This window comes from Erithacus rubecula (assembly GCF_903797595.1).
Source record: "Erithacus rubecula genome assembly, chromosome: 9".
In the NCBI taxonomy this organism is placed as follows: Eukaryota; Metazoa; Chordata; class Aves; order Passeriformes; family Muscicapidae; genus Erithacus; species Erithacus rubecula.
Window position 1 is genome coordinate 18258708 of NC_136660.1, and position 20233 is coordinate 18278940.

Genomic DNA, 20233 nt, shown 5'->3' on the forward strand with positions numbered 1-20233 from the left:
GGAACAAATGCCCTTGCTTCAGCACAGCCTTGCTTTAGCATAGCCTGGCCCTGCAGCCCCTAGAGAAGGCTGACAGGAGCCCCCCTTTCCTTTCCTGCAGTGCCTCCACTCCCTGGCTATACTGTCCAGAGCTGGGTGCCTGGGCTTGGCCAGGGTGCCTCAGCACTGCTCATCCCAGTGCTGCTGTCAAAGCTGTGCCTGCCCAGGCTGTAATGTGGGGCTGGCATGCTCCCAGGGACCTGCCCTGCTGCTGCTGGCCCCAGGTGCACTCCCTGTTAATGAGGACTGCAGCAGAGCTGGCCAGGCTGTGCAGTCACATCTACCCACCCCACCTTCTCACCAGAGTGCCAAGGAAACAAATGGCTCATGGCCCCTGTCATCAAGAGCAAGGCATGCTGCTGAATCAAAATCAGGGGATTATTTAATTCTCCTTTCACTGCAATGGCAAACAATCAGACCTCAGGCTGTCCTTTGATAGGAGTTATGTGTGAAGAATGCACTTCCCTGGGTGACCTTTTCTGCAGTCATTCTTGGCTCGGACACTCACATGCCCACCTCTGGCAAATGCAGGTTCATGTGTTGGACAGGAAATGGAGCCTAGGATATCAAATACAGTCCAGGGAACATAGAAGAAACTCTGGTGTTCTCATAAAATTTCTTTCTTTCCCATTCCAGGAGAGGATCTGATGTACTAATATTAAATCAAAACTCCAATTCTCATCAAGTACAGTGGTACCAGACCTTTCAAAACAGAGTCACAATATACTTAAAGCACCAGGCTAGTAATGATAACAAGATAAGGAATGTCAAAATCATAAACACAAATATTTTAGGCACAGCAGTTTGTTTCTGCTTTGAAGCAAATGAGGTGAAGTGTTCCCAGCTGAAGGCCTCTCTGCAATAGCCCTGTTTTGCAGAAAGGAAAATACAAGACTTTTACCTGAATCCACATGGAAATAATGTAGTCCCTGGATAGCCAAATTGCCTCTTTGCCACTAAAGATGCCTACCACAAACAGAACTGTGAAACACCCCTCTCAGTGCTCCTGACACAGGCTACAGGGAAGAGGGAACATTTCTTTTGAATCAACCAGCTCAAAAAAGACAATCTTACAACATTTTTTGTTTACAATACAAACACAGATACATACAAACACAGGCTGCACAAATGTGCTTCCCCCCAGATCTCAGTGCACAGCATGACATGATTATTGCAGTGCTGCAGGTGTCTTTCCATACCATATAGCAGATATTGTGTATACAGGAGGGAATAAAGAGAAAGAAACTTCTGGCTTAGAGAGGGGATTGGTGCAAGGACTGGTGCCTGTCCCAGGCTGTGCTTTCCAAAGGGAATTCCAGAGGCTGTCTATTCACCAGCAAACCCATGATGGCTGGGGAGCTGTGAGTGTTTGCCTTCATTTCCACACCTCTCCTTCCACAAACTGCACAGCCCCTCTCTTGCCCCAGGCATCTCTCTACTCCAAGATGTGGCCAGATGTCCTTTCCTGGGTATCTCCAGAGCAATCAGGGGTGTGACTGCCCTCAGGCAGGTATGACTGTTCAGTAGCTGAGCTACAGCATCCTTGGTGAAGGAATCTCAGCCTCCTTCAGAGCAAAGCCAGACAGGCAAGCTGAAGTCACCTCCTGTGGATGGGTGGCAGGAGATCCCTGGTGCATGGCAGCATATCTGACTCCTCCAGCATCTTGCAACATGATTGTGTGGTTACAGCTTGGATAACCCATTCCTTTTATTTTTATTTTTTTTTCCTAAATTTCTCATCAGAAACGCAGGAACATAGGAAATGCCAGATGACATCAGAACTGTGTAGTGGCTCCTAACACTCACAGCTACTACAAACCAAGTGTTAGCACCCTGCAATGCCAGATGTGCATTGATCCAGCTGCTCACAGCTGTCAGCAAGGTTTCTGATCTGCAGAGAAGGGCTTCAGCCCTGTAGCCCTGAGTTTAATCACTCATACACTATATCTGTAAATGCCACTCAGGGTAATGTTGTCCTGTGTCATCAGTCTGATGCTTTTGAGCGTTCCTATGTTCTTGGCCTCTATGACTTCTGGAGGCAAGGAGTTCCAGCACTACTTACACAACATCATTGCACTGTACAGTTCATGTCCTTCTAGGTTTAAAACTCCAGGAGACTTGCATGAACCAAAACAAAGTTAAATAAAGCAGGACCTCTACACAACGAAGAAAATAAAATATTATATAATAACAGGGTTAGTTTAAATTGGTATCTGCCCCCAGTGCTAGGTAATAAACCAACCTGTATAAAATCATATTTTTCTCAAATAGTTACATCTTACTATATAAAAATAGCACTGTGAAAGCAAGCCAATTTGTGCAAGGGGAAAAAAACAAGCAAACAAAAAAACAAAACAAAACAAAACAAAATAAGAAAACTACCAAAAGTAACCAAGAAAAAAACCTTTGGAAATGCGTGAAGCGTTGCTTTTGTGCTGCATGTTAGCAGTGAAATGTATTCATTCCCTAATACTGGTTATCTGCTCTCTGGCTCCTACAGTAAGAAATCCTGTAGACGGCTTACAATGCTTGCCTCTTACATCTTGAACCTCCTGTTGATGAAGAAGAAAGTGAAACACTATTAAGGTTTATTTCAGTTGCAAAAGCTTTGCTATCAGGCCTAGTCAAACAGCAAATCTGTGTCTGGACTAACCCAAAGGCAGCCCCTCCAACCAGCAACTGCTGAACATTTTGGGAGAAGTTCTCCACAAGGAGCTACTGGGACCCAGCAGGGCAAACCCAGCAATGGGTGTTATTTTGGGCAGGTTGTGCTCATCACAGTTAGTAAGGTGGTCAGAACTAATACAGGAGGAAGGCTGGCTAGAAAGCTTATTCTGGACTTAAAAGCCAGAGCAGAGAATTATCGGTGGGCAAAGAAACTTGGCAAAAAAATACAGCAGGGAAAGGAGAGAGTAACCATTTGTGAGCAGCCCCATAGCAGAGCAGGTGGCACTGGGAATGCCTCCTCTACCTGCTCCTATCCCACAGCTCTGATGGAGATCATGGACTGCAGCTCCAGAGAGAGCCAGGTGTCTGTGAGGATGGAGGAATGTAGAGGGCAGCCCATGCTCTGCCCTTGTCCAGCTCCCACCGTGGGTGGCTGGAGAGTGGGGCCAGCCAGGAGCCACCCCTGAGCTCCCTGCCTGGGACCTCACCTGCTGTCAGCAGCTGGGGACCACGTCAGAGCTGTGGTGCCCAGCTGCCCAGAGAAGGGGAGGAGACAGGCAGCACTGCACAGAACCCTGTGAGCCTGAAGGGCTGAGGCAGGGGGCTCAGCTGGGGTGCAGACAAATGGAGTCTCCCATGCTCAGCGTGAGCATGGTGCCCAGGAGAGGGTGGGTTAGGCATCACAGCAAAGTGCAAGTGTCCTGTGTGTGTGGGTCACTCAGAGCAAGGAGCCAGCTGGTGCTGGTGGCTCCAGGTTTTGTCTGAAGTGACCCCTGTTCCTGATCCAGGCTGATCAGGCTTTTGCAGCCTAGATGAGGTCACTCAGACTGGGTTACGAGAGTCAGAGGGTAAGCACCAGGCATTCAAACTGATGTCTCAGCACAGCTTGCCAAACACCCCTTCCAATGCCTGCTGGACAGCTAAGGCTCTGTCACCACAGCTGGACACTGTGACTCCCAGTAAAGGTAGTCTCAGAAAACTCATCTAGGCACAAAGACAATGACTAAACCACGAGGAAAATTTTTCCTCTGAAGACATCTTTTCCAATATCCCAGCAGTAACCCTATTTCTTCTGGGGCAGAAAGGCAGGACAAACCACCTTTGTGATGAAAAAAAAACCCTGGGACAGCCAGAGCATTGGCATATATCACATATACAACATTCTCTGGGACTTGCCTAGCATCTCCCATAGGAGAGGCATCAGCCAGTCACCCATGCACCACATCATGTTGCCACCACATGGTGCTGCATTTTTCATTTAAAAACACCAGTGGCAAATTCACAGCTGTTATAGTTTAACTCTGTCAGTTTGATATTGGAGCTAAAATAAATAGGGCTGCCAAACCTTTACCCTGTTTTTGACCTTGTCTTTGCTTCAGGTTTATTTTGGTCTCTTTGTGTGTCCATTTTCCCATTTGTAAAATCATCTCACATCTGTTGTAGCTAAGCTTTCCCCATGCTTTGAGAGTTTTATCTGTATAATACTCCTTTGCTGGAAGGGGAGAGATGTCATCCTCCCTTCCATATAACAAATATGGGGGAAATGGAGATCTGCATAGGCTAATATATTTGCCCAAGGTCCCACAAGATGGTCAGGGGAAGAGCAGGGACTTCAACCTGAGGTGTCCCAGCTCAGAAACTAATGCCTCCTACCATTCTTTCTCCCTGGAGACTTTAGTGGTGTTGCACGGGAAGGGCAGCGTGGGCCCCGTTTCTTCTGTTGCTTTTTTTTATGAGTGCGATGACGTGGTCTAAATTAAAAGAAAAATACAAAAAAGACTGCCATAAATTATCCATATACAAAGGCCTCATTCACATTTACCCTATGGTCCCTTCATATCTTGCTGGCAGGGTGCAAATGCAACATCTTCTTTCATATAACCTCAGTCTGAGAGAAATGCCAGACAAGTACAAGTGTCCTGGTGGAAGAATATTTGCAAACTCTGAGGCCAGAACAACCCTTTTACCCAAAATGTCAAAGCCTCCCCAAATGCCTTCCAGAATTTCTCAGCAAGGAGCCTCAGCATCCAAAAAGTTCCCCCTGAGGTCCAGTGAAAGCAGAGGGGAGCTGATTTCTGGCTTCCCACCCAGTATTCCTGCTGACATCAGCAAGAGCCAGTGGCTACTCTGAGGGGGTTTGTGGGCATTTGGTGCCTTAAAACAAGGCTGTAAATAGAATCACCCACATTGTCCCCTTTCCTGTGGGGCCTTGACCCAGCACACACTTGGTGGAGTACTGGGAGATTGTCCTGGCATCTTGTTTTTCACTGTCACTTAGGTTAGAAATTAGGAAGAACTGCCACACCAAGGTTTGGAAGGCAGCAGCAGGGCTTGGCTGCCAAGCCCTACACATTCAGAGTTTCTTTTCCTCTCTCCCAGCTGGTTTAGTGGATTTTTCCCATGTGACTTTGTTATCTTCTCCAGATCCATCAAATCTCTCCTGTGTGTCTGCAGTAGCCACAGAGCTTGATGGACTCTTGAAGGACTCTGGCATCTTGAAGGAGGGAAGCTCTGAAGTGGGACTGTGTTAACAAGACAGGGGACAAGATGGGCTCTGTTAACTCTGTAAAGGCCTGACTTTGCACATCCTTGTTCAAGGGAAGGAGGGAAAGGGAGGCAATGTACCATGAATGATGGCTGGGACTGTGCAGAAGGGATTGAGGATTTTTTGTTATCTATTTCAAGAAAGGATTGATTTGCTCCATACCTATAAAATGGATGGATGTTGAATGATGTTTGCCACAGCAGCTGCACAATGATTTTTAAAGCCAGTTAAGGAATTTGGATTCCTGACAGCCTGGATGTGTTTTGCTGATGTCTCATGTGTATATTACATGGAGATGTGATGAATGTGAAGCAATAATAAATGCTAAGCAGAATTAGTGAGCAAAATAATTCCCTAGTAAAAACCATTTCTGGTTTCATATTTAACTACTTAAAGAACTTTTCCTTGCCCTTAGCTGCAGATTATAACACTGAAGATATTCTCATATTGAAGTACTGGTATAGATTAAGATGTCTTCACAGTTTGGATTCTACTTAAGCAATTACAAGAGCCCTTTCTACAAAACGTATTGATTTTATTCCAGAAAAATAAATTCCCATGTACAATTGGGTTTTCATAACATGAAACAATTAGCCATTTTATTGCTAGTGCATATAGGGTAATGTCACATTTCATACAATTTCGGTACAAGTGAAAAAATATAATATATGGCTGATTGAAACTGATAGCTACATTAACATTTATAGATCTATATAGATTCATTTTACAAGCTGTTAGTAGTTTAGTGGGATATCCATGTTTTAAACTACCAACATTCATATGGCTCCAATTCAAATATATGAATTGTTTGATGCACTATAAATATATTCCAAAGTACATTTCACTGAAGAAGTCAAAGCTGTGCACTAAAATATATCAAAAACATGCCTTGTGAAAATGCTACAGACAGAACCCTGACTGTCTGTGGAGCATGAAAATGCCACTGGTGCTAGCATTACTAGCTGGAAAATGAACACAATGCCATGATTACAGGATTAGGTGATGGAGATATATGCTTTCTGTCATCTTATTTCATAGAGCGGGAACCAAATTCTCTCTAGTTACTCAATGTAAACCAGGATGAATCCATCAAATTGGCAGAATTGCTAATCTGTATTAGCATTGGGTAAACAAAACCCAGAATCTGTCTGGAGATCAGGCAGTCACTGGTTTCAGTAGAGCTGGTCTCAGATCTTCACTAGTGGTAGTGAGAGCAGAACATGTTCCAGCTGAGTTGCTCCCTTAAGTCAGACAGGCACATAATCATATTTGCCCAGCCCTGCAGATTTATAAAATGCCTCCTAAGTTTCAGGTTGGGGATGATAGCAAGCAGAAACTTAAGCAGGAGCTTGAGGATTTTCTTAGGTTTTAAAACCAAGCAGCTCAGGTTCCTGGGATATTCAGCATGGGCCACATTCTGCTCTTAGCTTCAGTCAAAGCCATTCTGGCAGCATTAACCTGGATCACCTCTGCAGAGAATTTGTCCAAAGGACAAAAGGGCTGAGTGCTGGCAACAAAGAAGGCACTGAGCATCAGATGAGATGGGAGTAGCTGTCAGGGCTGGAATCTCATTGACTTTGTTAGCTGGCTCCCTTCCTTCTTCCTCCTCACTCTTGGCCCCAGTGCAGTCCCCAAAAGGGACACATGGAGGAATCTCTCTCTACTTCTGGTGGCATTTTCCCCCTTGCTTATTGTAGGAACACAAGGGGACAAAGATTTTTTCCTCTTTTTTTAACTCTGCCCCTTGTTTGGCAGATCCCTTCCCCAATAATGCATTGCTTTTGCCAATGATTGGATTCCAGCCCTGCCTTCACCCTACAGATGCAGGGGAGGGTTTCAGCAGGGTTACAGCGCAGTTACTGAGGGGGGAATGAGATGGCAAGGGTGGCAGGATGCTGAGTGCACAGGTAGGCTAGCTGGCCAAAATGTTGCTGCTGGATCAACCACAGCCCAGGGCTCTGGGAATGCTTTGTACCATCATTTGGTGTGTACCATCCTTCAGTGCTGGAAGGCTGGAGCCCTCCCCTGCAGTTCAGCACAAAAATGTGCTCAGTGCTGCTCTTTTCAGCAGAAAATTGAACAGAGATGGGCTGAGCTCCACCTCAAAGTAGACACAATCAACCATTTTCAAGGGGAATAAAATAGATTTTACAAGTCCAAATTTCCCAAGTTTGGCTGGTTTTCCCCTGGTGTTGTGGGAAAGGATTATTCATGGTAGCTCATCGTGCCTTGGCCAATATTAACAGCATTCCACAATGGGCAGCAGAGAAACAGTTTTTAGCACCAAAAATCCCTAGGCCTCAACTGCCTGTGCAAGCAGACACCCAGTGTAACAGAGAAGGGGCTCCAAAGACACTGCACAATATAGATTCTGAAGTAATTGTAGTTTGGTTGGGAATAAAGGGCATAAAGGAAGAATTTTCCTTGGGAGAACAGCTTTCTTTTTTAAAAGAGGATGAGTTCAGGACCCCAGAACACACTCATTAGCATAACTTTTGCCTCAAACCCTGGCAAAATTCTTAGTTTAACATCTAGGATATATTAGAAACTGTGTTTTAATACAAATTAGGTCAACTCCAAACCCTTCTTTGAAACAATATCTGATTCCACGATTGTCCACATGGTAAAAGCCAGCCCTTAATGTTCTACCCTTTAATAACTCATGATGTTAGCTGTTAAGTCCATTTGTCTCTTGCCTTACTTGTTTAAAGCTTTCTCCAGATATTCCTGGATCCACTTTAACTTGGGATCAATGCACACTTGCTTGCTGTTGCTCTTGAGCCTTGCACTGCCAAAGGAGAAAAGTCAGAATGAGTCTGGTGCACAAAGCTCCTCAGCCCATACCCACCCCCCCACCCCTGTGCCTTATTTTCCTTGGGTGCCAGTGCTGCTCTTGGCTAACCCATGAGGAGGATGGGTTATTTCTCCCACCCTTGAGTCACCTGTTATAAGTATCCCTGGTTTGGAAACCATCTGTCTCCTTTGACAGGCCCTTGTGGTGTGCATTGGGAATCATGTGAGAGTGGAACAGACACAGAATTTGAATCTAAGGCTTCCAGTTCATACCTGAATGAATGAATGAATGAATTCAGTGCCAACAACAGAAAAAATTTCATTTGGAAATACTGACACGGTAAATACAGGTAATTTTTGCAAGGAATTGATTAAGAACAGCTTTTAGATTCAACCCGAAACTGAAGTTTCACATGTTTTGAGGACAGACACCTCTAGGATGTTCTGAAAGAAAGGAGTGGTCACTTGTTAGTTTTTTGTTCTATACAAGACTGAATTAACAAGTTGCAGGAAGGAAGACAACTGAAAGTGCCACAGTGCCAGAGGCAAGTTTCCCCTCATGTATTCACTCAGCATTGGAAACAAAGGCAGAAACCTCCTGAGGGGTTTCTCCTGGATGTCCAAGCTGCCCTTCCAACAGCAAAACTTTTTAGCTAGTTTGAATGCCCTGTGAATTTGATATTTGGGCTATCTGAACCTTTCATTCAGAAACAGGACAAATAGCTTTTCATCAACAGGTCTCACCCTCCACGGATCTCAGGACCTCTCAAGAGCTGGTATCTCCCACATTCCTGCAGCACCCTGCCTCTGCCCCAGCTGCTCCAAAATTCCCCTCTTAACAGCCTGCCTGCCTTGGGAAAGTGCAGAGAGCAGCAGTTTTATGGAAGTGCCCATACAAATAAGTTCAGTACTTGTTTAAACATTTGCTGGATGGAAGCCATAATGTCCTTCCCTTTATAAAATGAAATCTGTAGAATATAAAACGATGGTGTAAGAAATAACAGGTCAAAAGGGCTCCTTGGGCTGCAGTTATGCAACAGCACAGTTGTAACATAAACACATCAAGGATCTGTCCTGCAGCCCCTGTGCCTGTAAAGAGATGAATGGGCCTAATTCATATTTCCCTTACAGCAGTGCCAAGCTGGAGCATTTCCAGTTAAGTGATACCAACAGAGTGTAAGAATGGATTTGCTGATGCCTGGGAATTCTTGAGCTGACCTCACAGGGTACAGAAGCAAAAGCACACGTAACCAGTCTCCAGCCACATTCAACACAATTCCTCTCACCTAATATTACCTCTCACCTAATACTGAGACACTCATTTCTTCAGACATCCTTTTCTGAGCCTGTCAGCCCCTGTTCTTGTGCAAGGAAGAGACATAGGAAATTGTATGGGGTGTTTAACCTGGACTGGTTTAAACTGTCTACTTGCTAAAAATGTTGATTTCCCCGTACTGAAAAGCAAGGAATTTGGTGTGGATTTTGTGGAAGTAGATATTGACAGGAGTCCACTGGATTTGGAGAGATGATTTCCAATAGAATAAAAGACAAAAGCCTGCTCTTGGGCTTTTTGTTCAGGTACAACTCCCCATAACCAAAAAGGAAAATACACTTCTGCAAAACAAACAAACAGACAGCAAAACCCACAAATTATCTTCTAGCAACTGTATGCTTCACTTAGATTCTCTGTTCCTGAAAATGGCAGCTTTTAGTTTATCTACACCTTCATTGTTTAATGCTTAAAAGCATTGTTTAATGCTTTAATGAATCACAATGAGAAATTAATGTGTTAGTTTTGATTTATTTCATCTCCTTGATAAAGACCTACTTTGAAGTCATGTTTCAAGAGTACTTGGAGGGATGTTTTAAGTAACTTACTTGTGAAATCAACAAAAAGAGGGTGAACTATAGGTTCATACGTTCTGTGTGCCACAGACAAATACATTTGGATCGGAATGGGCAAGAATGTGAGATGTTTCTGTTTTTACATTTCATGCTCTTATTTATCTCTAATTACTATAATCCTATGTTAATTTAGAGAGAAATATATAATCTATCCTGTCTTAAATGCTGTCATTTTCTCTAGAAAATTCCAAATCCTCTAAAAAGCCTTAGCACTGGGATTCTTATGACATCACTGACAGTCCCAGAGCACAAATCTATGTATTATTGCATGCTTGCCACCAAAATTGTTTATAGGTAGAGATCAGGCTTAGTCACAGCTGGTTTTGCCATTTTTCTGAAAGGAAATTATTTCTCAGCTGAGGCTTACATTTTTCTAACTGTCCTCCACCAAATCCTAAGGCAGAAGTGCATGATAAAATCTGTATGATATACTCAGCATGGTTTAAAGGAGAAAAAAATGACCATACTAATAAAAACTGGTTCATGAATGGATACACACGTATATTCCTGAGCAATCTCATGAAACCATGTCAGTTTTATGAATGCAAAAATGCTTTGGACAAAAATTGATTTTTACAGCATCTGAGTTGGAAGAGGAAGGGCTCAACACATGGGTGAAAGACAGAACCAGTAATGGGATCACTGCACTGAAACCAAATCTAGTCCCAGACACCCTCCTGGAAGCTGAGAGTATTAAGGTTCCCTTGGAATGAAAAGATGAAAGCTGGGGTTTTTTTCTTCAGAAGATTTTGAATTTTGGGAGGGGGTCACCCATGAAGAAGTGAACAAAAAAGACCTTCCTAAAACATACACACAAATACACAAACAACAAAAAAAATCGCAATATTTTATGAAAAGGAGGGTTGCTTTTCCAGCAAACAAAAAGAGGTTATTTTCCATAGGGAACCCATCGTTCTGTTGTGCTACAATTTAGTCAGTCAGCCCCTGTCTGGCAAGCATCCCTAAATTAGGGTCTGTACTCCTGTGCAGGATACATGGAATACAGGAATTCCTTTTGCTTGTTTAGCTCCACTCTGTGGAGAAGACTCGTTACAAGACTCAGACTGCTACGAAGTTTTTACCCCAAGGTGTGAAGCTTCACATCCAATGTCCTGTCTGACATTCCTGCTCACATTCTCACGGGGAGCAGGACATGGGATCGCACAGCAATGGGAGATCACAGAGAACACAGCTGGGAAACAACCAGCTGGGCTCCTTGTGGGGCAAAGCAGGGTCCAGCTGTGTGACACAGGGGTGAAGAGATGAACTGGGAGCCATGGCATGAGGCGGATTGAAATCCAACCAGCAGAGCAGGCACCAGCTCTCTGACCCTTCCTTTTAGCGCCCGAGATTTGCACCCGGCTGAAAAGAGCAAGAGAACTTACACAATCTGAAGTGAACAGTTGGGTGTGGAGAGGATTTTGAGGTGCTTAATATTGGCTCTTGCCACGTTGCTCTCGTAGAATCGACAGGGACATCGGTAAGTCAGGCTGACGGGTTTCTCTGCGGGACAAAGGGAGGAAAGGACACGTTACCTCTTGCTCCCGCTCAGCAGCACAGGCACACCCGTCAAAAAGAAGCGAAAAGAAGCGCCCTCCAAATATGTAGGTGAAAAAAAGCGGCAGAAAAGCTGTGGCTTTGGGAGAGCATTTGCCCACAGCTCCGAGCACAATCCCTTCAGCTCAGTGCCCAGCCTTTCAATAAGGGTGCGTGGGATTTTGGAAGACAAAAGACGAGGGAGAGAAAATGGAGATAAGTAAAATCGAAGAGATTAGAATAAGGAGCCGCTCCATTGTCCAGGGATGCTCCTGGTAATTAGACAAGATAAAGGCAAAAAGAGGGAGCACTTGTCCTCGGTGTTGTTCTACTCAAACGATTTTGACCCGAGGCCAAATTAGAAGGTAGCCAGAAGAAAGCGATGAATTCCAAGGAGTTCAGATCAAAACGGCTCGGCTCAGGTGCAGGCTTTTCACAGGGGACTTAGAGGCTTCAGAAAAGCTGTGGTTTTGCAGGGTTCCCAGGGCCCAGCTGACCTTTCCGCACCGCAGCCAGCCCTGGCTCCCAGCATTGCCCCCGCACGAGGAGCTGCGGCTCAGGGATGCGGGATCCCGGCGGCCTCTCAAAGAACTCTCGGGAGCCTCTTGCATTTCTAGCCTGCGGCTCCAGTAAGGCAATCGAGGAGACACTTATCAGCCAGGGCATCCCCAATACACTATTCAGGGGCCACCAGGCTGGATGAGAGCTCTGTCACTGGCATCACTAGGGACCGAATTAAGTTTAACCCCCGAGGCTAAAAATCTGCCATGTATATGCATGCAGGACCGAGAAAAGCAGCCTGGCGCCCGCCACAGCCTCTGCTACCCGATTTCTCTATGAGACAACTTAATTACTGGCAATCAAGTGCACCTCAGTATGGTCTTTACTCGGAATGCAAGTTTGAAAGCTCCATGCACATTAAAATACAAGAACAGAAACCTTGCCTAGAAGTTTGAGAGAAGGCTGAGATTTTTCCCAGTGGAGCAGTTTTCAGCCCCTGGGAGGAATTAAATGCGTACACCTAACCCTTAAAATCTGGCTCATGCTGTAGATGGTCAGATCTATATCTGACAGGACTTGAGATCCCATATGGCAATCTGCCATCCTATTTGTTTAGCCACACAGGAATACTTGCAGCACCAAACACAGCTCCTTTTAAAGGCAAATGAGGAGATAAAGAGCAGGGAAGGGCTTGAAATTCCTAAACAGCTGTCTAGGAAGGTGAGAAGAGAGACAGGTTTTCAAGTGCAGTAGATCTACATATACTGCACATTTACCGGTGCCTGTCTCTAGCACACATAACCACAGACAACAGGATGAAATTGCCCTGTCCTGAAGAGGGAAACCCTCTTTTTTTACCAGTGTCTCTATCAAGAGATAAGCCAGAATCAGATCCCACAGGAGAGGAATTAGTCAGTGGGAGTAGAGCTTCTCCTGATTCACACCAGAATCTGGACTATAAATCGAAAAAATCGAAGGACTTTTCTATCAGTTTTCTGGCACTGCTAGCAGTGGTTCCATTTATGAGTTAATCTGCAGGGGAAGGAGGAAGGAGGGCTGCAGGGTGAGCCTCAAGAACATGGATTAGGCTGGCTAGTGCTAATGTGGAAAGAAGCGAGGCAGGCACCAGGATTTCCCACTGCAAATCTGTGCCTGATAGCTACACATGTGTGAGTTTGTATTGGAAAGGGAGGCTGAAACTGAATACATCCATACAACAACACTCAGCACAGCTGCAGTGATAGTGTCTCTGCAAGTTTGTCCCAACTGAGTTTAAGCCAGCTTTAACTTAAACAACATGCAAGAGATGAACTGTTCAGATCCATGATTTGATAATGCAATCCTGTGCATTCTCAGACTCTAGGAGGGATTTTCAATCCCATACCATTCAAAATCAAAAGTAGAGAAAGTTTAACCATGACTAAATATGTGCCAAAATTCCTGCCCAGGAAAACACATCTAGTACAGCAAGGAAGAGGGGAAGCCCCCGTATTCAGTGTTCTGTCACCCCAATGTGAAGTGGAATGACAAACCCCCTCCGAGCACAAGAATCCCTTTGGTATTTCTGTGTGCCTTTCTTGGTGATCTGAGCAGGCACTGAGGGCCAGGGAATGGCAGCACAGGCACCCACAGGACCAGCTCTGTATCACCAACAGAGTAGTAACAGAGCCAGTAACTCCTGCCACTGCCCCTTGTCTCACTGTGCCACAACAAGGCTCAAAACCAGGGCAAACTGGTGCGTGTGGCATCTTCCGACACATGAACCCCTATATTCCAAAAGTAGGAAAGGGAAGGGACTGTTTGGAGACCATAACTTAGGAAGAGAACATTTTTGGTCTTACTCTGAAGCTGACAAACCCATTTCTTATCTCCTTTCAAAGTCTGGATCATATTGTTGCATGCACATTAGAGCTGATTAATTAATCTCCAATTTGTACTGTGCATTCCCTGATGTCTATCAAACACTGAGCACAAGCTGAAGCCATTCTCTCAGTACAGCAAATTAGTATAATCTGTTAATTGGCTTATTACATGAAAACATATAACTGATGGCACACTAAGCTTTTGAGACCTTTGTCTGTCTGGCACATTTGGCTAAAATGGTTGAATAGAGCCAAAGTCACAGAACAGCCAGATGCTAGTTTGACATTTCGGTGTCATTCCTTCAGCCTAATTTTACTTAGACAAAAAGAGAACATCTCTTTTGGCCTCGACTAGAAGAGTTTGAAGGGGTCTGAGTGTTTTGTGTTTAAGAATTTTTTAAATAATAAATAGTTTTATTGTTTTCTAACTCAAGCCGAGTTTTGTTGGCTCTGAACACCTACTTTTGCTGACAAATTCTCTCTAGAGACAAAGCACACACAAAATGCTCTCACAGAGTGGCCACTTGTCAGTGCCAGACAACACCCAATCCACACCACAGGGATCTGCTTCTCTTTACCCACACCGAAACTGGACAGCAAGAGAAGGAGTGAGTTGCCAGTTCTGCTGTAAAATTACCAATAACTTACTGCATGGATGCTTGAATAGAGAGGGGAGCTACATCCAGGCAAGCAGGCTGAACATGAACAGACAAAACATATGATTGACGCACCATTCTACTTCTGTTCAGCCTAGGGTGCATTCGTCATTATCAGGAGATGGTCGATAACTTTTTAAAGTGTAGGACAGCTCCATTTCCCTGGAAAGTAATGCTGGGATGGACAGACACATCTCTACCAGTTAACTAAGAGGAATTTAGATCTCACCTGCCCCCCCAGCACACGGCAGCCCTGCGAGCCCTCTGGATCAGGGCTAAGAGCACTACAGACATGACTGCATACAAATTAGGCAAAAAACTCCACTCTTAACTCCGCAGGACGGTGGGGTCACTTTCCTTACACTAGTTTCTCTCCAGCCCTTGAGAGCCATTTCCTTCCTCATGTGGCCAGGTCCCCACACGCTTACCCCGACATAAAACACCCTCTGCCAGGGTGGCGCTGGGGGCGAACCGAGCTGGGCAGCTGTGGCAGCCTCCAGCCCTGAGCAAAGTGCTGCCAGAGGGATGTAGTGGGGAGGAGAGCCCTGAGCCCCGGTCCCTTATCCCCAGAGACGAGGGGAGCCCGCTCAGGTACCCAGGCACCGGCGGCCCGGCCGCTCCGGAGCTGGTGGCGTTGGCGGCGAGGGGCTGGAGCTGGCACTGCCACCCCGGTCCCCGGCTCTGCCTTCGCCACCCGTCGCTCTCGCTTGCCAGACCGCAGCCCCGGGTGAGGACACGGCGAAGGCGGCGGAGCCCACCTGCCCGGGATGCTGGAGCCTCGCCAGGGCAGTGCCGGCTCCGTGCTCCAGCGGGACGGGGCTGCTGTGCGGAAAGGCAGCGGGGAAACTTTGGCGGAAAATTAACTCTGTCAGGCTAAACAAGGAGGGCACCGGAGGGCATCCTCTGCCTCCCTGGTGGGGAACACCCAGGAATGAGAGAACAGAACTGGAGCGGAGGTTTGAAAACCCAGCCAGAGGAGTTTCGACGAGGGGCCGAGAGGTGGCAAACCTCTGCCAGCCGCACGAGGAGCGCCCGGAGGATGCCCAGGGGTTGCGGGCAGAACCCGCCTGGGGAGCGCGGCTGCCCCGCGCCGTGCGCGCTGCCCGGGCACAGGGCTCCCTGCGGCATGCGGAGCAAGAACCGCGGGTTGCCGCTGTCTCCGGGGCCGCCCGAACGCGGAGGCTTGCACAGAGCACAGCCGGCAAAGCAGAGCGGGCAGCTGTCGCTGTCACCGGGCGCGACACGCAGCTCCCTGAGCCCCCGAAACCTCCCCGTGCAGCGCGCCGGGGCTGCCCTAAATTCCTGCAGAGCGACCGCCTTGGCTCAGCTCTGCCCTGATTGAGGAAAGATAGATCACGACAGGGGACACAAGAGGAACCCGACAACCGCCTGTTTCTAATTTCTTGCAACTTTCAGGGTTGGAGTTTTTTTGTTAGAGGGAAAGTCGATATGCATATTTTGCAGCCAAACCACCTCCCTGCAGACCGAGCGCTGTTGAAAGTCTTCCCCCAGACGACTTCAATCTGGGGCGAGTTTGGCAGAGAGGACCGCTTTGGCCAGCGCTTTGAAAAAAAACAGGGAGGGATGGAGGAGAGGGAGGAATGGGAGCCTGCCTGCCTGCAGCTCAGCACAGCCAGACACATCTGAGCCGCGGCCGGTAGAGCCGAGAGAGCGGTGTAGCTGCGAGGAGAGCGGGGAAGAGCGGGGATTTCCGCGGGACCATCGCTCCCGAGCAGTTCACTTACCCTCCGAGAGGGAGATGACGGCCAGGGCGAGGGCGAGCATTGCCAGGGCGCGGAGGTCCATGCTGGCTGAGGAGGCGGCAGGCGCTGCTCTGCTCTGCTCTGCTCTGCTCTGCTCTGCTCTGCTCTGCTCTGCTCTGCTCTGCTCTGCTCTGCTCGTCCCGGCGGCCGCGGCGCTCTGCTGGCGGCCCCTCCGCCCCTCCCGCTATAGAGGGGCTGGGGGCGGGGGGAGGAGAGCCAGGGGGAGTAGCTAGACTGTGATTTATTGCCCGTGGCATGTTATTACATCCTTCCTCTGCTAAAAAAATGGTTGGAAAGAAACCAAAAGAGCGAGGGCTCCTCGCCTCGCTCCGTCGGTCCGGCAGCCTCCCCCCAGGCACAGCGCCTGTCCCACCAGCGCCGGGACCGGGCTCGGGGCTGTGGCAGTGACCGCATCACCTCCACCCCATCCAGCCCCAGCCGGGGGAAAAAAATTGTTTCTTCACCAAACTGTGCCACCCCGGCCCGGCGGGTCCTGAACCAGAGCTGCTGGAACCGGGATGGCGGTGGGGATGCATCCCTTAAGTGTCCGGGGAGAGAAGAAAACTTCCCTTTCACTCTCGTGGGTGAGAATCTAGATTTACACTGGCGCGGGGCATCGCGCACAGCGCCTCATGGGAAGCACCTTCCCAGAAGTTTATGTGGGCATTTGAGGGGAGAAAAGGTAGAGGGAGGGAGAGAGTGAGAGAAGTTTTCATTTTTTGGCTTTTCGTGTTTGGCCCTAAACAACACCCCTTCCCTGTATGAAATCAACCCAGTGGGGCATTTGCTGCCAACATTCCACTTCCTTTGTATTGCAGATGCCACTGGGCTCTCTGGCACCTCGGCTGAAAGCTCTGGTAGCCCTGCAGGGTTCAGAGGCCCAGGGGTGTCACTTGCCCGCCGCTATTACAATATTGTCAAGTGTAATTGACTTAAGCATGTCCTTGCTGTCTGCAGCCCAAGACCACAGGGCCCTGTTTGTTGCTATTAAAAATTTAAAATAAACATCAAAGCTTTGATTGAATTTGGACTCCTCGACTGCATTTAAAACACACACCTTTGGCTGGGCCAGTGCAGGGTCGAGTGGGTACAGCTAAATCCTTGTGTGGGGATGTTTGAAGGACAAGTTCATGATGCCACCAAAAACACCAGCATGGTTGTTTTGTACATTGGGTAACTGCTATTTCTCTCAGCCACAGCCCACGAGGCTGGACACAGGAGTCCAAACATTGCATCTTGTTAATTTGTGGCTGTTTTACTGAGAAAAATATTGTTTCTAAAGGCCAGGGGAAATTCTTGCAGTGGTGCTTGGTATGAACAGGATCCCTACCTGACAAAGACACACACCCAACTCCCTAAATCTAGTTATTTATATTTCTTAGTCCCTTCTTACCAAAGAGCACTGAATTAGTTTATGCTGATCTTGCTTCCAGGTCACCTCCTTTCTTTTAGGTGAAGTAGCAGAGTAGTTAGTGCACGACTTGATGCACTGAAAGGACCAATAATTGTAACCAGTGCTGTGAGCCTGGCTACTGCTGCCTGACAGCTGTGACAATCCGCAGGGATGGGAGAAGCTCATCGTAACTGCAGACACTGCTAGGAGTGCTGCTGTCCCGGCAGTGCTCCCACTGGCACACGAGGACATCCACCCTGCACCTTAGCAGCGACGCTGTCATGCCCACACCACACTTAGGGTCACAATTAGAGTAATAACATGTAAAGCAACAGTGTGTCTCTGCTGTTTCTATTGCCTCAGAAACATCTCAAGGATCTAATCAAAGAGACTGGATAAATGTGGAATGAAATCAGCCAAATCTTCGTAGCAGTCTCTCCCTCGGCATCCCGAGATATGCAGGCGTGTTGTAACAGAAGGTGAAAATTAGTTGGGTTCTAGGAAATGCCCGGACACACTTTGGAAGCTGAGTCGAAGAGTCACAGCACGCAGATGAACGCGCTCCCTCTGCACCTCGGGACAGCTGAACGAACCAGCAACAAGGCAGGAGGATGCCTCGGTCCCCCTGCACCTCGCTTGTCCTCCTGCTCCGCCACAGCCGAGTCTCCCGAGGAGAAGGGACAGGAGCACCGGGACACCGCGCCCGGCTCCATCCCTCCTACCCCGACGGCCCCAGCCAGCCTGGGAGGGGACCCTCAGGGGCAGGGGATGGGGTCCATGTGCTCGGTAAGTGCCGGGAGCCTGGCGGAGAGGCCACCCCGCCCTGCTGATTCCGAGCCCCAGGGAATTCCGTCCCTGCCCGCCCCGCGCCCAGCCCTGTGCGCACCCCGGGTGTGCTCCCCGCCGCAGATAGCGCACATCGCGGCGGGCTGCGGGCTAATTTCGGCAGGGCTGGATCCCCGAGCGGCGCAGGAGGAACCCCGGCGGCATCCCCGAGCGGAGGGGAGGCGCTGGGTCCGAGCGCAGCCGAGCCCGCAGAGCGGGGACAGGAGGGACAGGAGGGACAGGAGGGACAGGAGGGACAGCGGGGGACAGGAGGGACAGCGGGGGACAGGAGGGACAGGAGGGACAGGAGGGACAGGAGCCCTCCCCGCCCGCAGCCCCGCGCCGGCGCTGCCCCGCGGCTCCAGCGCTGTCATCCTGCTCCTGCGGGAAACAGAGATCTCCAGGCAACAGCCCGAATGAACTCCGAGCCATTTTCATGAACGACGAGTTTTGGTTTTTTCTTCCCGTCAAGCACAAACTGCTGCCTACGAATCAACAACCGTGAGCTTAAGATTTAAGCAGCATAAAGTGAAAATACAAAACAAAATATGAAAACCCCTTCTCAATGCGAGTCTCGTGGTTTACCCCCGTCCCAAACTAGAACTAGGAACTCAGGGACATCTGAACGATTTAAAGATTTAAAAGGAAAGTCAAATGACTTGCCAAGTGCTATATTCCTTGGAAAGTTCGTTTCGATTTAATGTTAAATCCCACAGAATTGACTAGTGTTTATCTGAATGCTCAAAAAATGCAGCCTACACCCCTTGATGATCTGGGTGGCTGAATATCTCTCTCTCCCCCTTCTCCCCCAACCAGCTGCAGCCAGAACTCCTTAATAGCCAGTAAATTCAATCTTTTATCTGAATGCTAACAAAGAAAGGATGAATTCAGAAACCTTAAATAGACCTACTGTTGACTTCAACACAGCTTGAGACAGTCTTCTTTAATAATAAAATATTCCAAATTTTTAGTGTGTTTGTATCAAATTACATTTCCTCTTAAATGAGGAGATGGCAACATTTCTGTTACTTAGAATTTTAGGCTGGCATTACTCAGCAATGAAATCATTATCTGAAGCTGTTTTAAATTCCCATAGATTGTGTCTAAAACAAGCCATTCTTGGCCAGCACAACTTATTATTAAGAAAATATTGTGTAAGTCAAGAATTAAATTGAATGTCCTCATGTTGGAAAATAGTAATCTTATTTTCACCTTGTTCTCACTAATGATATTTCAGTGAGATCTTCCTTAAAGTTTCCTGAACTTATTATCTGTAACTAAATGCATCACTTTTTTTGATGGCCATAGTGTTCACAAAGAATCTATATTTAAGTGGAGTTAAAATAAACAGTGCATCTCAACAATTTCAAGTAAAATACATTACAAAATATTACCTTGGGTTCTAAAATTAAGGAAAATTACATTTAGAATTATGTATTTATTAAGTTTTTGGACTGCACAATAAAGATACAAAATCGACCTTTTCTCTCTGTCTGGGAATTTAGTGTCCCCTACAATAATGATTACAGCAGTTTAGTATCATCTCTAGATTTTTTTTTCAAGATTATGTTTTTTAAAGCATGTTTATACAGCTTATTTCCTTATAGTATGATACTGTGACAGAAAGGAAATGAAAGATGATAAAATGTTAAAATTTATATTAGCTACTGCATTCTATCCTTAGTGTGCAGAGTTAAGAGTACTTCGAGATTTTAAGTGCTTCAATATTTTTATGTATTTATATTACT

General features: G+C 47.0%; 1 protein-coding gene across 3 annotated transcripts; it reads right to left on the reverse strand.

Annotated features, from left to right (window-relative positions):
- Positions 1 to 328: 328 nt before the first annotated feature.
- Positions 329 to 16478, reverse strand: CXCL12 (C-X-C motif chemokine ligand 12). 3 transcript variants are annotated; one of them, XM_079313068.1, is made up of 5 exons: positions 16250 to 16478; positions 11335 to 11452; positions 7953 to 8039; positions 4360 to 4457; positions 329 to 2591 (listed from the first exon to the last, which is right to left on the reverse strand). In XM_079313068.1, the coding sequence occupies exons 1-5, from the start codon at positions 16308 to 16310 to the stop codon at positions 2560 to 2562; spliced, it is 396 nt and encodes a 131-aa protein (XP_079169194.1). In that variant the 5' UTR covers positions 16311 to 16478; the 3' UTR covers positions 329 to 2559. The 3 variants fall into 3 exon arrangements, with proteins under 3 accessions (XP_079169194.1, XP_079169195.1, XP_079169196.1); XM_079313069.1 differs by lacking the exon at positions 4360 to 4457 and having other exon boundaries at positions 16250 to 16461; XM_079313070.1 differs by lacking the exons at positions 329 to 2591; positions 4360 to 4457 and adding an exon at positions 5766 to 6530 and having other exon boundaries at positions 16250 to 16469.
- Between the last annotated feature and the right edge of the window lie 3755 nt (positions 16479 to 20233).

Coding starts and splice junctions, on each gene's coding strand:
- CXCL12 (XM_079313068.1), bottom strand. CDS start 16,310: ATGGACCTCCGCGCCCTGGCAATGCTCGCCCTCGCCCTGGCCGTCATC. Junction 4,458..7,952: donor CTGGAGAAAGCTTTAAACAA/GTAAGGCAAGAG, acceptor CTTTTAATTTAG/ACCACGTCATCGCACTCATA. Junction 2,592..4,359: donor GTCTCCAGGGAGAAAGAATG/GTAGGAGGCATT, acceptor CTTCATCAACAG/GAGGTTCAAGATGTAAGAGG.